General features: G+C 43.4%; 1 protein-coding gene across 1 annotated transcript; it reads right to left on the bottom strand.

The window, feature by feature from the left end:
• Positions 1–2,677: 2,677 nt before the first annotated feature.
• On the bottom strand, positions 2,678–7,555 carry gpr61 (G protein-coupled receptor 61). Its single transcript, XM_017417593.3, has 2 exons — positions 7,219–7,555; positions 2,678–5,330 (listed from the first exon to the last, which is right to left on the bottom strand). The coding sequence occupies exon 2, from the start codon at positions 5,108–5,110 to the stop codon at positions 3,710–3,712; it is 1,401 nt and encodes a 466-aa protein (XP_017273082.1). The 5' UTR covers positions 5,111–5,330; positions 7,219–7,555; the 3' UTR covers positions 2,678–3,709.
• Between the last annotated feature and the right edge of the window lie 8,852 nt (positions 7,556–16,407).

Here is a 16,407-nt window from a genome sequence, read left to right as displayed (position 1 = left end):
ACTCAGTGACCTTCTGGGTGGGGGTGACACGCCGGTGCCACCCGTCCTTGAGCGCTGTCACTGAGTCTGTCGCGAAAGGTCAGGCCGTTTGAAGTGTTGCCGTGCGCTGCAGGAGGCGCTCCACGCCGCTGAACATCAAGGCTGTGAGTCACTGTGTCCGATGGGGAGCAGCACAGGAGCAGGGATGAAAATGAGAACCATCAGGAAGCGGACAAGGAGCTCTGGGTGATGCTGTGCTGCTAACAAAAAGAAACAATCACAGAAATAGGAAGCAAACAAAGTGAGACGGTACGTTACGTTCTCTGATAGTTAAAGTGAACATGCAGGTGCAGTTAATAGATTAGTTGCAGAATAATGGAAAGAGAAAGGATTTGAGCAGCTTTGAACAAAACTAAATTAAAACAAGACTCTTCTGGAAAACTTGCTGTTCGTGTGGAAGTAACTTAGACACACAACACCTCGCTGAACTTTCTGACAGCATTCTGCAGGATGATGCTGCTTGTCGTACAAAAACGTGGTTAAAGAATGAGGCACACCAAGCTCGAGACATCGACTTGTCCTGCAAATCTTGCAGCTATCACTCCAGTGAAGATGTGCTGCATCTTTCCAGGACTGGAAAGATCTGCTAGAGAGGACTCGGTGCCCCGAGGACCTTCCGAGGTGAAGTGGAGTTCATGCTTCAACGAGGCACGGCTGTTCTGGCATGAGGTGGCTTACTCAAAGAGGTGGTCGTAATGTTATGGCTGAAAATCGCTTGTTTCAGCTCTTTTATTGATTCAGAAGTTTTGCCTGGGTGTCAAAAGGGGCTCACAGTTTGGATTTGTTGCAGAAATTTACAACAAATCAGAAGAGTTCAAGGTAAAACGCTTATCTGCGTCTCAGTCGGTGTGACGCTGATGATCTTTAGCGTCTCGCTTTCTTTCTGTTGTTTTCAGTCTAGCTAAGAACTGGTTTTAAATGGGATTTTTAGGGTACTTTGTTACCCTAAAGACCTCGATCCAACTGAATCTGAACTAATACCAAAAGTAATTTGACACATAAAATAGTATTTTAGCTCCAGCAAGGTGATTTCTAAACAGCAATTAGTTAAAAATGTGACACATAGGAGTAGACTATCAGCTGATAGAAGATTTGTCTCTTAGAATATGTTTCAAATCTTTGTTAGACCTGACTTTCAGATACCATTCATCTGCTGTAGGCCAAACGCTGCTTCTCTTTATCCTTTACTTGTCTACTTTTCTAATGTTTTTCAGGCATACGCTGCGCATTATGCCGCCATGTTCAGTTACAGCAGGGGTCTCCAATCCTGGTCCTGGAGAGCCACTATCCTGCATGTGTTACTTGTTTCCCTGCTCCAACACACCTGATTCAGTGGTTAAATCACCTATTCATGTTCTGCAGAAGCCTGTTAATCACCCGTTGATTCAGATCAGGTGTGTTGGAGCAGAGAAACAAGTAAAACATGCAGGATGGTGGCCCTCTAGGACCAGGATTGGAGACCACTGAGTTACAGGGACTGTCCAGGAAAATTAGTATAAAAGCAGCCAAGAGAACCTCCAAAGAAAAGCTTTAAAGCACTTATTCAAAGGATCACAACAAAATCTCAGTTTTTTAGAAGCAGACTCCGAAACCGCTGGGATAGTTTAAAACTGTCTTTTATTGTTTCAGCTGACCAAGAATACACAGGAGGACAAAGGAGGAGTATTAACAGTCTTTTCCGCTTAGGTACAAAAAGAGATACGGAAAGAAAAACAAAAAAATTGAGAACAAAACTTCAGTTTCAAAAATGTACATGAATATTCCAGGTACTTGGAAGTGTCCTCCTTCAGAGCAGATGGTGTCTCCGTCTCTGTAATGGACAGAGGGTGACAGACACACAGCTTAAAGCCTTTGACGAGTCGAGCTGGGGCAGTTGTGCTGCTATCGGAGGAGATGAGACTCTTGTTCACAGGCGCTGGTGGGACAAATCAAGGCAGTTTACATCATTTTGTAACGTGAACCTATAGCTTTACAGCCGGTACTAATAAATTAAAGCTCAACACGTAGACGCTGAGGAGCGGGGGATCCTCAGTGCCCGCCGGAGCTCTTTGCTTTGCACAAAAATGAACATTTTCAAACAAGATTGCACAACATCATTTAAAAACAAAACAAAATGAAAAAAACAATCTACAACAAGGCCATACAGGAGGAACATTGGGAGCGTTATGTGTTCTCCTCACAAAAGGACCTTTTTTTGTTCTGACTCCCAGCGAAACTCTGCACCCTCCCCTGAACAACTTGTGTTGAAAGTCTTGTGATCCTGCCGACCGAGGCGGTCCGAGACAGAAGACAGTGAGACAGGGGCGAGTACAAAAAAAAAAGGGGGGGGGGACCCGGGAAGTTACGGCGTCTTCGGTTGGACGTTTGTGCCGTTGTCGCTGTCGTCTTTGGAACGTCGGCCACACTGCCCGTGCGCCTTGTGCAAACTGTTTGCGTTCCACCTGAGATCAGAGAAAAGTGTCTCCGGCGTCGTCCGCTTGTTGCTAAAAGAGGCCAAAGGCAAAGCTTTCATGTGTAAGCACTGTCACACCTGTGTGCTGCGTGTAGCCACAACAAGCCTGGTTGTTTGTTGCACAAACACAGGAGCACTCACACTGCTGCTGTGTTTACCTGTAAACAGGCCAGACATCGCAGGGTAAATGGACACCGCTCGTCCTAATTTCTTCATACCTAGATTCTCTTTTTTTTTTTTTTTTTTCTTCCTTCCTGTCGTTTTAATAGTTTTGAAGCCTAAACCCTCTCAGCGCTGTTGAACAAACTCAACCAGCTACAATGTTCGTCTTTGAGTGGAAGGAGCTGAAATCACGAGTCTCCCATTTTGGCGAGGAGGTGATAATCACAAGACTAAGAACAGATAAACATGATAATAACATTCTGGAAAATGGTTAAAAATACACTGTCAGCCTGTTTATTATAAATACCAGCAGCTGTGAAACGATCCTGTTCAACGTTCAACACAATAAATATTTCAAATCGAGGAGCGCTTTTTTTTTCTTCTCTCTTTTTCTCGTGAAAGCTGCTGAAACGAGCGCCTTATCCCCCGTGGTGAACGCGTTTAATTAATTTCTCGGTGATTTTAGGAGTGAAATGCTGAAAACAAATTATTCTTTGAAGAGAATAACAGCAGCTGCAACAAGTAACAATATTTAACCCCCCCCTTAAAAAAATAAAACTTAAAAAAAAAATCTTCTTTGTGCCTTGGCCCACTTAAGACTGAGCTCATGCTGACGACATGAAAGTTGTTTTGGATTTTTCACTTCATCGAAGAATAATTATAAGAACTAAGCTGGACTTCAGTCTGAGTGGAAAACTGTGCTCTCCCTGAAATTTGCCCTCGGAAAGTTTCCGAGCCTCTTCATGTTTGTGTAAAGTTTGTCACTTCACTTGAACTGGAACCAAGACATGAACTGTTTTGTGACAGAGCCCAGCAGCCTGATGACATATGGCTTCCAAAACACACAACGCTGCCGTGAAATGACACGCATATCTACCCTTCAAAAAAAAAAGTCTACGTAGTTTTAATTCTTCAAAGAAGATACTATATTTTGCAGTTTGCTTTTTTAATCTTAAAATGATGTTGCAGCATAAACAAGGAATACTAGAAAATGTGAATAAAACTAAACATATTCATTGGATCGTCAGTTAGCTAAAGGAACGGTGCTCGAGGCAGCTACATCTCTGGTACAGTTTTGCAGCAGTTCTCTGATACACGAAGCTCATTGTTCAGCTGTTGCTGCTGCATGAACTCTGCGGTTTCCTCAAGGATTTGCCCTGGGATGTGGAAGTCAGCTGTTGAGTTCTGCTCAACAGCTGATTCCTGAAGGCCCTCAGTTTCTGGCTCCTCTGGGCTGGCTCTGCTGTGAGAGTTGCAGGGCTCCAGATTGCATCCAGTGCCCTGCAGGAACTGTAAAAAGTTCTCCTCGATGGAGGCCTCACGGCTGGGCAGCTGCTCCCCTTCACTGGGCCTGGCCCTCTTGAAAAGGCAAGCCAGGTGTCGGGCCAGCTCCTCTCGGATTTGCCGGTTCAGGCAGCCGTAGAAGAGCGGGTTGGAGGTGAAGCAGAAATAGCCGATCCACGTGACCACGTTCTCCAGCTGGGCCAGTGAGGCCGGAGAGGTGGCCGTTACTGCCGAGTAGAGGTGGAAGGAGAAATATGGCATCCAGCAGCAGAAGAACTGACCGCCCACTGCCACCAGAACCATCGCGGCCTTCCCACCGGTGAAGATCCTTTGAGGGGTCGAGCGTGCGCCGGTTCCTCCGAGGCTGGCTGCCATTGTGGAGTGGCTGCTGACGGAGTCGGAGCGTTGCCGTGGCGTGTCCATCCAGGTGGGGTTGGGGCCGTCACGCATGGCTGCTACACGGGCCACCTTAAACATGTTGCAGTAGACCACCAGAATGATCAGCACGGGGCACAGGAAATAGATTAACGTGAAGAAGACCATGAAAAGCAGCCGTGTGGTCCTGCCTCCTGTCCAGTGAAGGGAGCAGTGTCTCTGACCGGGAATGAGGACTTCAGGAGTACCCAGACTTGAGGTCCCCTGGAGCAGCCACCCCAGCAGAGGCAGTACAGACATAACAACAGCTTTAATCCAGATTCCCACCAGTACCATTACCACCACCCTCACTGTCATCTTCACCTCATGCCTCATGGGATAGACAATGTAGTAGTAGCGCTCCACATTAATGGCACAAATGGTGAGGATGGCAGCACTCACGAGACAAACACTCAAGGAGAGGTAGCTCCGACACAGCGCCTCGTCCACCAGGACCCAGTCCGACAGCATCCCCAGAGGCATCACCAGCAGCGCTGCCAGGAGGTCCACCAGGCACAGGTGGAACACAAAGGCAAACTTACGCAGCTGGGGTGTTTTAGTGATGACGACCATCACCGCCAAGTTTCCCACCACCGCCAGAACGTCCATGATGAGCATAACGCACAGCCCCAAGGTGTGGTTCAGATCCACCTCGCGTTGAGTGTTTCCGACAGGCCCGGTTACGTTAGAGATATTCGGCTGCTGTAAGGCTGCAGATGTTGAAAGAGACGTGTTGTGCCAGGTGACAGGATGCTCCATGAGAGGATGGGACACAGAGGAGAGAGTTCGCTGAATTTCACGGGTCCATCACCCATCCTCCCCTGTCGTAGGGCGTCACGGAGAAGCTCAACCGGTGGTGTCCGTCATAGTAACTGCAGGTGTAGAGACCCTGACCCCTGCAGACCCTAGGGTGGGGTTCTGCTGATGGCCACACAAACCTTCTCCCAGTTGTTGATTATCTTCTCGAAGCTGGAAAGATCTGAAAGAAAGACAATAGTATTGTTCAGTCATCTACTCAAGATGAGAGACCTTTGAGCTGAAGGAAATCCTGTCTTTTGTGAGTATATTTTATGAATTCCACTGGTGAATGTCAGTGCTGTTTATACAGCATCAAAACAAGTTTAGCTTACATCTTCATCCATGTCATTTAAACTCAGTCTGCAAATTGGAGTTTCTAGTTGTACATTTGGATAAAATGAACCCATGACAATAGTCTTCTCTGTGGGCTAATAAATGATAGATAAATATAGGTTAGTGCTCCTAACTCATAGATTTTTGACCCTGAAAACTTTTAGAATTATAAAAGTTTAAACTTCAACATTCATACAGACTTCCCAAGCACTTCTTTCCATTTCAGTTGTAAAAAATACTGCAGGCAGCTTTACTGCAAAACGCACTCCCGTTTGTTGCTTCAAACCTTTTGCTGTCAAAATGATTGCGCCGGAGGCAGTCCGCTATTGCTTACAGTCATAATTTATTACATATTTGACATCTGCATCCTCAGATGTGTGTTTTCAGGGCAGCCGGCACCCTAGGGAAGAGCTAAAAAGCACGGGTGGACCATATGTCCCCATTAAGCGAGTGAAGAAGCAAAAAAATAATAATAATATGCAAATAAACTGCAAAACTCAGCATTACAGAGCTCTGTGCTGCTGTTAGTGATGGGAGGAAACGATCGATGAACCCGCTCTTCGTATTCACACAGTCCTGACGTGGTTTCCTATCTTTAGGAGAAGATCAGGAATCGTCTTTTGAAAAACTGCACATTAATCATATGTACGGCCATCTTTACTAGTAAAAGAAGTCCAGCCGTACAAGAGGTTATCATACATGATATGAAAGCTGTGCATGTGCTGGTGGATCACCCTCAGCAGCCAGTTTGATTGTTTGCCAGGTGAGTAGGCAGTGTTTACTGTCACAACCTCACCTGGATGCAACCCCACACAATGCTAAAGCTGAAGAATAAGCATCAAAGTGTTGGTACATTTCCATATGCTGCACACCTGCAGGTGCAAGTTTTCCACTTGGTAACTGTGACTTCCCCCAAAGGTTCCTCATCCTTCCCTCCCACGCCGTGTGTTCGTCAGGCCCAGTGATCGGCACCTGACAGACGCGGGTCGTCTGTTCTGAATAGGTCACAGGGTTACAGTCACTTCGGTAAATGACCTGTGAACAACTCTGATGCAACGAGGACCGAGGAGCAGCCCCCTGGGGGATTTTTACTCTGGAGAATACGGATTGTTTTAAACGAATCATCATCACTATGATGCCCCCGAAGAGACGTTCAAAGGGTTTTTATTCAACAATGGTCGACTGAAAAATCTAATTTTTAAATAAAGCGGTTCATTTTATTTAGCCTAAATCGCACAAACAAAACTATTTATTGAGGGATGGAAAGACTCAGCACAGTTTATTAGTTAATGTAATTGAATCAGCGAGAGCAGTGCCGTTTAAGTTCTAACTCGGGGTTCGCAAGCTGATAAAATTTATACCGAGCTACAATATAAGGTTGTCTGGGATATCTCGGACTGCTGACTTGGAACCGTATGACCCTATCATATGCACATGACACTCTGTTTACTGAGAGGAGAAAAGTAGCCTGTTGTTTAAGTGTGCCTTTCTCTGCAGAGCCCTTTGACTCGTCTGCATCAGCACGCAGGAGACAATCCGGATGTTGGATGTGAAGCAAGGCGTCTCTCACTATACCTTCAGTCTTTTCACATGAAAATTCAGAGATAAGACACAATCCACTGCCTGATGAGTCACAGTCCCCCCCCCTCCCCTCGTCCCACCTTCCCACCCACACGCTCTGCTATTAAGGCAGGTATGGCTGGGAATGATGAAGTGATGAAAAGTCGGTGACATACCTCAGTCTGGAGAGGGCTGCTTCGTCCTGGGGAGCCTCACAGTCTGCTGAGGGACAGCCAACCTGTTTCGCTTTCTCACCCGCACACACAGCAAACACTGATACACACCACGTCACAGAGAGGGAGGGAGGGAGGGAGGTGGAGGGGGGGTTGGTGAAGAGGAGAGTCCTGTGTCTCCTCCTCACCTGGCCCCTTTCATCTCGTCTGCGATCGGCCGGGCAGCGCACACCTCTCGGCTCTCCCTTTGCCCGCTCTTCGATCCAGATGGGAGAGGCAGAGACGGAGCAGAAATTAAACAGGAGGAGGGGCCCCTGTCCTCCAGTCTGCGATGCACGAATGGGTGGACCCCNTGAGAAAGCCAGTCAGAGGGACAGGCCAGTCAGAAAGCCAGCGGCGTGAACAGGACAGGAACCAGCTGATGAAATTCATCCATACTTCTCACTTATGATGACATGATTGATTTTCCCTCAGAGTGCTCAAATGTAGGATTGTCTTCCTACCCCCATCTCCTCCTCCATCCCGGTCACCCTCACACACTTTCACACACACAGACTCCTGCACTTGCCCAAAGCAACTGCAGAGCTGTGCGGAGCAGACAGGCAGCAAGTGGAAAGGCAGGTTCCTCCGGCTCGCCACTGGGTCTTAGTGCCTCGCCGCAACGTGATCTCACCGCAGGTCACATCAGGTCCAGGGAGACGGGTGTCCCGGCCATCACTTTTTGCCCCGAGGATCGACATTTCTCTGATTCTCCGCTTGCTTCCTGCTGCTCGTTTGGCCAACATCACCCAACCCCAATTTCTGCTCAGTCCAGCAAAAGCCTTCTCACAAGACTGGATTATTGATTCGTAAAGAAGTAAAGAATCTCGCTGGTTAATGTTTATGAGCTGAGATTAACATTTACTTGAACCTGGCCCACAAGATGTCCACATTACAGCTCACAGAGTTTTGTCCAGGAGTTTCCTTCAGCCTGAGAGGTGAATGATCCAGTGTATCGTTCCAAAAAGATGTTCGAAAGCCACGAGAACACTTAACAACAAAAGAAAAACAAAAGGCTTCCTTGAAAGAAATCATATCGCCTGCCACCTTACGTGCCAGAGTTTTAAACTAAAGTCGTCTTATGTTGAGAAAAGACAAAGTTAGAGCCGTTTTAGTCAAACGGCTGGGGATGACTGTAAGTTACTATCAGAGTTAATTTTAGCTCATCTGTAAAACTGACTGAGCTGTAGCCATTCTTGTGTTGGCTGAGCTCCATTAGCTGTGTTGGCCATCTTGAATTGTATTGAATCCAAAAGACGTATGTCCAATTATAACTTTCTGAAAGTTTCGTCTTTAACAGACAAACGAGGTTGACTCCAACAGGTAACGCCAAAGTTTTTAGCAAAGATCTCGATGCTACAAACACACCAACGTTTAGCTCAGTATTTTTAAAACAGACCTTGAATCCTGTTGACTTTAAAACTTAACCAGCGGTAGATCCATGTCTAGCGATTTCTTTCTCAGTTTCATTAAAATCTATCCACTGGTTCATGAGATATTTTGCTGACAGATCGGGTGTTTAGTTGTCCCGATGTCCAGGCCGGTCCACAGAGGTGATCGGGTCCAGCTGCTGTTCATATCAGACAGACTCTTGGTGTTTTTAAATCTCATGTTAAAACACACTTATACTCACTGGCTCTTAATATGGCTGATTTTGCATCATTTTATTGGTTTTATTTTGTGTTTTATCATATTTTTTATTGTTTTATTTTTGGTTTTTGTTTTTTTTGTAATGTGCTATATAAATAAATTAGATTTGATTTGATACAAGATCGCCCAACTTTCATGGTGGTGGGCGATTATAAGGCAAGAGATGTGAGGACAAGTGAAGTCTATTTTGCAGTGCTGTGTAATTTTCTTCCTAATTTGCTTTAAACTGATCATCTCTGGGGCTGAAATCCTGCCAGCTGCTGTTGCTGCTGCAGAAAAACAACCTGCAGTGTTTCTGTATGTAATAAACACACTTTCACATGTTATTATGTATACCATCTCGCTTCAGACACAACAGAAGCATATGTTTAAAGTTTGCTGTTGTCTGCTCTTCTTATCGCCTCATGTTGCTGTGTTTTACTGTGTGAAATCAGGAATTACATGGAGGGAGGAAATTTCCCATCGCATCATGAAGCGTGTTTCCTGATGATCTGGTTCATCACTTGACTTTGAGCTCCATAAACCCTAATGAGTTCACGATTCATTGCTTTTGTTTTTACTTAGAAATCAATTGGTTGTTTGAAGACAGAGTCATTTATTGATCCAATTACTGTCTTGCTGTTTAGATCACAAAGTTGTCTCGAGAAAACCCTGCTTTTCTCTGCGCCCTGCACCAGTTTTCCCCCACCGTGCAATTTTTAGTAGGAACAAAGTGTCGAATGTTACTTGTTCACAGAGTTGGGTTTCAGCGCTTCAGAGGAGATAAATGCATATCGTAAATAACAAGTTTTAATGTATGATAATTTGAGAAGTGATGGCACTTTAGTATTTCCCCCCCGAGGCATTTCCAAGAGGGGAAAGGGAGAATAGTGGACTCTTTGTGCTGGTTAATGTGTGTGTGTATCCTGTGACCGCGCTCGTGTCTGAGGTGTTGAATCATGACAGAAATAGCAGATACGCGGTCATGCTGGCAGCGCCAATCACAAGGGGAGGGAAAATACAATGGTTTCCATGGCAACACCAACTTTCGCCTCCCTGTCTGCTGTCCCCGCTCCACCTCCAGCAGCAACCTCGGGGCAGAGTCTTCTCCTCGCCGCGTGAATCAGCAGCCATTTGGAGTTCGGCTCGTTGTGTTTTGTGAGATTAGTAATTGTTCTCTGATTGCTTTCTCGGTGTTTAACTGAACACAGGTGGGTTGATTTGTGCTCAATCACTGCTGCTCATCTAAGGTGACTTTTATAACTAGTGATCTCAGATCTCACCAGCAGGGGGAGCTCTCACATTTAGCAAGCATCACCTGAAAATTTCACAAAAATGTCTTTACAATTTACACTCAGATGATTAGTGCAGATGGTTTTACGCTTATCTAAATAACTGCTCGGCTAAATAAATGACACAGATTTTTTTTTGCTATTCATTAGATTTGTGCTCTGCAGAACTAATAAAGTGAATTTCTTAAAATTGGGAACATTTTGTGTGACACAAAAAGGTTAAAAATGTATCAGGTTTTACTTGTTTTTTTTTTTTTTTTTTCTCGGTGCATTTAACTTCAGATTTGATGACGTTTGCGGCACAGACGTGCTCACAGTTCACACAAGAAGAGATCATTATTCGGGTTACATCACATCCCCGGGGAGAACTCGTTCTGCAGAAATCCCTGTGCATTATTTCAGACAGAGTTCTGTCGCTGCCATGAGTGAGACACACATCCATTTTAAGACTAAATTAAAAAACAATGAGAGCTAATTTAAGGTTTCATTAAGTTTAGCATAAATATTTACAACCACCTTACTGTGTTTAGATTTCTAACTCATTTCCTTTTATGCGTAGTGGTAAAATTATGTAATGATTAGATGAACGTCTACAACTGATTAACTTGGCCACAAACGCAAAGATTGCTATAATTCAGTCAGTTTTGGAGATAATGGGCTAGAATTTGGTGTGGTTGTAGATGAGAGTCATTCTCAACACATACTCCTCCAAATTCCACTCAGTGTGGGAGATCTTTGCCCAAAACGCCACCATTACCTGTCGGTGTCAGTTATGTTTGTCTGTCAGAGAGACTGTATCTCTCATGAAGCACTGGAAGGATTCTAGTGAAACTTTTAGAAACTAACCATTGGACGTACAACTATAACGATCACCTTTTAAAGTCAGTTCAGTTCCCTGATGGCCGCCGTAGCTAATCAGTCTTAACAAACACAAAAATAGCTATAACTCAGACGATTTTACAAATATTGATCTAAAATTCAGTGCTGAGAGTCATTCACAGCAGCTACTGTGAGCATGCATTTTGTAGTTTATGGTATATCAGGTCCTTATTTCTCAACAAAAGATGATTTTAGTCTATGGCCATCCTTCAAGGAATGCTAGGCCTTTAATTTGTTCTTGTTTTTAATCTCTCACAGATTGTTTGTATTTGCGATGGAGAGGAAGTGTCACCAAATGCAAATCTAAACGCTCCACTAACTCCTTTAGAGTTATTAGAGCATGTAGATCATCACACATTTTAAACATCCTTCTCTGCAGCAGTTTCGAACACGTTTACTGCATGGTGGGGAAAAAACGGCATCAGGCAACAAAGAAATGAGCCGTTTCCTGTTTGTTTAATGATTCACCTTGCAAAGATTTCAGATACAATCCGAAAGCTTGCTAAAAGTCCTTGGCCAACCTGTTCTGTCTGAGCAGCCAGAAAATATGCTGTCCAGCAACAGTAGCTGGTTTGTGCCGTCTCACTTCCCCGAGTCAAACGCTGGTGTCCAAATAGACACAATTAGCACTCTGTGTTGGCTCCAGGTTGGCACCGACATCCTGCACACTCTGAGTCACCGATGAGTACCGATGCCTCGCGCTGCTGTCTGCCTCGAGAAGCAGAAAAACACTGAAGTGCAAAAAAATAAAAAAAAATTAAATTTACGAAGACTTATAAAACATAAAACGTGAGCATTGGGATTCTATTCGCAGGCATTTTTGCTTTGTTTTTTGCTCATTTTTACAGCTTACATGATACCTCAGTATTTTTACCTCATTCAGTTTTTACATCTTGGCTGTGATTCAACTAAAATGAATCATTTAATTACTTTCTAGAACAAAACAAGACACCAAGTACTCAGAGGCTTAGTGCATCTTCTGTTGTACGAGGACCATGACTCCCATCCATGACTGTTATTTAATTTCTTTAGTGACACTGATTAATGTGACCCCATTCGACTGACTCGTCTGCTAATTCATGTCCACTTGAATGACTTGTAAATTAAACACTTTATGCTTTCTTGCCTGCTTTTCTCCCTGGCTGAAACGTTTTTGAAACCCGAGTCTCTGGAGGTGACCATGTTCATGAAGGAGAATGCGGAGCTATTTGCAGCATTTGGCTGCTGGTGCAGTGAGGTGAGACGTCCTTGATTGAGTCATAAATGGCCTTCAGTGCCTCGTTGCTTTACAGGCACGGCCCTCATCGGTTTAAGGTATACACAGAACAACACAGAATGACTCAGTGGAATACAAAGAAGGACACGGTGACATGAACAGCAGAGCAACATACAAAAGTTTTAAAAACGCCCCGTAATTTCCCTTCATTTACTTTCTGAGCAGCCAGACTTTCTTCTCTTTCAAAGTGTTTTTTTCTTTAGACTTTGGCTGCTTTTGTACTTATTTTCTGTCTAGTCCTTGTATCTGATCGTGACAGCATTGTGTGTATTTAAAAGAACGAGGAAAGAAATCAACTGATGAACAGAAACAGAAGGAGCACTTCACTGATAAACACAGGCTGAATCTTACTGTAACAATTACAAACAGAAACAGAAAACACAGCTGCAGATTCCTTTTTAAACAACTCAGTCAGTGCCGTCACCTCCTTCATGGCTGCATCATCGGGCAGAAACAACACTGCAGCTGTCACGTTGTCCTTCTCCGTTCATTTATAATTTATTTATTCGTATTGTTCTCTGAAGGTCAGGTGGAGAGCGGACAAAGATGAGCCCTCAGGTGTGTTTCTTCATGCTGAATGTGTGTGCTAACTGCACATTTTGACCCCAGTGAATCGTCTCTCCGTTTATCCATTTGAGCCTCGGTGTAATCTCTAACTTTTTTATGTTTCATAAAGAAGATTAGTTGCTCTTGAGTAAATACATGGACGTTATATAACAATAAAGTCATATTTTTTAAAGGCTATCTACCTGTGATTAAAATGTGTCTGTATTGTCTTTTTTATTATTACTTTCTTTAAAGTCACATGTTTACATACACTAAGATTACTTTGTTTCCAAACAATTTAGGAAAGCCCAGCTGATGATGTTGTGGCTTCGGAAGCTTTTGATAGGTTATTTATATTGTGACGACATGTGAAAATCAAAAAAAATCAGCCAAGACACCAGGAAGAGAATTGTCAACCTCCACAACTCAGGGTACGATTTCCAGGTGCCTGAAGGTGTCATGTTCATCTGTTTGAGCAATTTTATTCATGTATAAACACCAGGGGAATGTCCTGCCATCATAAGGCTCGGGAAAGAGTCCTGAGATGAACGTGTTTTGGTGTGAAATGTGCGTATCGACCCCGAAACAAAAGCTAAAGATCTTGTGAAGATGCTGCTGAAGCTGAGAGTCATTATCCACTCGGAGAGGAAGAAGCCTCGGCTCCGAATGCATCGTGAAATAACAGATCACAGTTTGTAAATGCACACAGGGACAAAGAGCTCAACCTTTGGAGACATATCCTGTGGTCTGATGAAACTAAAACTGACCTGTTTGGCCATAATGACCATCATGTCAGGGTTTGGGTTCATATTGTGTTTTCTGTATTTTGATTGTTTCGTTCCTTGTCTTACTTGGTTCCTGTGTTTATCCTGGTCTTAGTTCAGTTCTTGTTCCTCGTGTCTGTGTTTCATGCTACATTCACTTCTCCTCAGTCTGTCACTTGTTTACCTGTCATTCCCACCTCCACCTGCTCCTGGTTTCATAATCATCTCACCTGTACCCACTTTTCCTAATTACCTCCTGTGTTTAAAACCTGGTCATTTCTTCCACTCACCGCTGGTTCATTGTCACCTTTCTTGTTCTCTGCTAATCGTGCCTCGTCTCCCCATGCTCTGTCTGGTTTTCGTCTCATCTCAGGTCTGCTCGTGTTTGTTCAAGTTTGTTAGTGTTGTTGAATTTAGTTTAGGTTTTGCTTCCACATCAGCCTTTTGTTTTTGTTTATCCTTTATGTTAATAAATTAGTTTCTTTATATCATGAGTGTGCGCTCTGGGTTCGCCTCCTTCACCCCACTTCATGACACATCGTTACATTTGGAGGAAAAAGGAGGAAGATTGCAAGCCTGAGAACAGGGTGTGGAAGAATGGCGTGGGGTGTTTTGCTGCAGAAGGGACTGGTGCACTTCACAAAAGAGATGGTATCATGATGTGGACATACTGAAGCCACATCTTAAAACATCAGCCAAGAAGTTAAATATTGGGCACAAATGAGCCTTCAAAAAGGACGGCCCTCAGCATACAGCCAAGTTAATCACAGAGTGGCTTAAGGACAACAGAGTCAGTGTTTTGGAGCGGCCTGATCTGATCAGAGCTGAAAAGGCAACAAACCTAACTCAGCTTCACCAGTTCTGTCCAGAGGATGGAGAAAAAACTCCAGCAAGCTATTGTGAGGAGCTTGTTAAATTCTTACTGATCAAATCCTTTAAATGATGCTACCGTTAAAATTCCCAACAGGCCATGGAGTGCAAACAACAACAAAAACGTTTTGGATTGTAAATACCACACACTCCCACTCTCCACAGTCCATTTTCTGCGCCCTGACAGCTGGTGAAGGAGTATTACTAACTGCGCAAATGAACATTAGGTGGTAGAAATAGTCATAAAATACATATTTATGAGAACACAACAAATGCCAGAGGTCTGTAAAAGTGAAACACTGGTGTGACAACTTGCCACATTTTAGTACAGTTTGTAAGATTTTGTCTCAGGAGGACTCAGCGTGTTGCTGCTGGTCTGTCAAAACTTAAACTGGTGAAACGTTGCCCTCAAGACGTTCTGCAGTCAGAAACGGCGCAGAGTAAAAGCTGTGTTTTCAAGTCTCAGATTGCATTTAGCCATTTCTACAGCAGTCTTGCATATTTATTCCATCCTTATCAGAGCCTCAGAGGGCCGAGTCCTGCAGGCAGGATGGGGAGAGGAGGAGGAGGAAGAGGAGGAGGAGGGAGATGAGATTGTGAAATTCAAACAGATGCTGCCTGGTAATAATGCAGGCCAGCTGTCAGCTTTTAGCTGTGCGACAAAGTGAAAATGAGCCAAGAAGCTTTCAATCTGGTCGCACACTGAGGCACAGGGGTTCAACAGAAACACAGAGAGGAATCTGCAGAAACAGACAGCCAGAAACTTTATCACATTACTAAGACAATAATAGACAAGATTTGATTTTCGTCCACAACCTTGGTGCAAAAAATAAATTACAAACAGTTTGGAAAAAACACGTTTTCCTTCTTAATGAGGAGATAGGTGACAAAACTGTTATCGCTGCCGTAGCTGTTCAATAGAGCAGATTTCCATCATTTTCACATTAACGAGCATATTTACATAGAACTGTTTGTTTTGTTTGTTTTTTACAAACAGCAGCAGCAGCTGTAGCACTTCCAGATGGAATATTAAAACATTTCACCCAGAGTTATTGGGTTATTGTGAGATTATCGGTGATGTAAATTGTAAATGTAATTTATAGAACAAGGTTTGCATCAGCTGCTGTAACATCTTTAAGTGGAGATGTTTTAAAACGGCAGCAATTCTCCTTTTTTGTTTTACTATGATTTTTTAAATATAAATTAATCAACTGCTTGCTTGCATGAAGCAAGTTGATTAATTTAACTTCAGAGTGAAGTTAAATATTAACTTCACTCTGATAAACCAAAATCTAAGAGATACACTTAAAATCAAATCTTCACAGGTGCTGAAAAACATAAAGCAACTCATAAATATAAACAAGCGACTGTAAATTATTTCTTTTTTAAAATCCTATCTGTGTTAAATACAGGCCCATAAATCAGCTGTCCAGCTGTCTGACAACATTAACTGAAGAGTTTGTGTTTACACTGAGGATATTTCTTTTTCTGCTTTGTGTATCCTTCATGCTGCAGCTGAAGTGTCTAACAACAAAACAAAACCAGTAAAAAATCAGACCTGCGTAAAAAAACCAAAACACCAACTTCATTCAGGTTTTATCTGTTTGGTTTTAATCTTCACTCTTTTTGTGATCTGTAATCTGTAATATTAACTATGATTATTTTAATTTTAATATTTAGTTTTTGGTTGTTTTTAGTTCATCGGATCGTTTCCTCAGAGACATCCCACGGAGATCGTCTTTGATATTTAGAGAACAAAAAAGGAGAGATTGACCCAAAGCCTTTCAAATGGGATTCCAGCCCAGGAACAGATTATAAAACAATAACAGAGTATTAATGGACGGGAAAATGAATCTTGAGCGTGTGAGTGCTGCGGAATCAGGAAATCAGGAAAAAA

This window comes from Kryptolebias marmoratus, linkage group LG8, assembly GCF_001649575.2.
Source record: "Kryptolebias marmoratus isolate JLee-2015 linkage group LG8, ASM164957v2, whole genome shotgun sequence".
NCBI classification, from domain to species: Eukaryota; Metazoa; Chordata; class Actinopteri; order Cyprinodontiformes; family Rivulidae; genus Kryptolebias; species Kryptolebias marmoratus.
This window is presented reverse-complemented; position numbering and strand designations above follow the sequence as displayed.

Excerpts from the sequence above, each read along its gene's own strand:
- gpr61 (XM_017417593.3), bottom strand. The coding sequence starts at position 5,110 with ATGGAGCATCCTGTCACCTGGCACAACACGTCTCTTTCAACATCTGCA.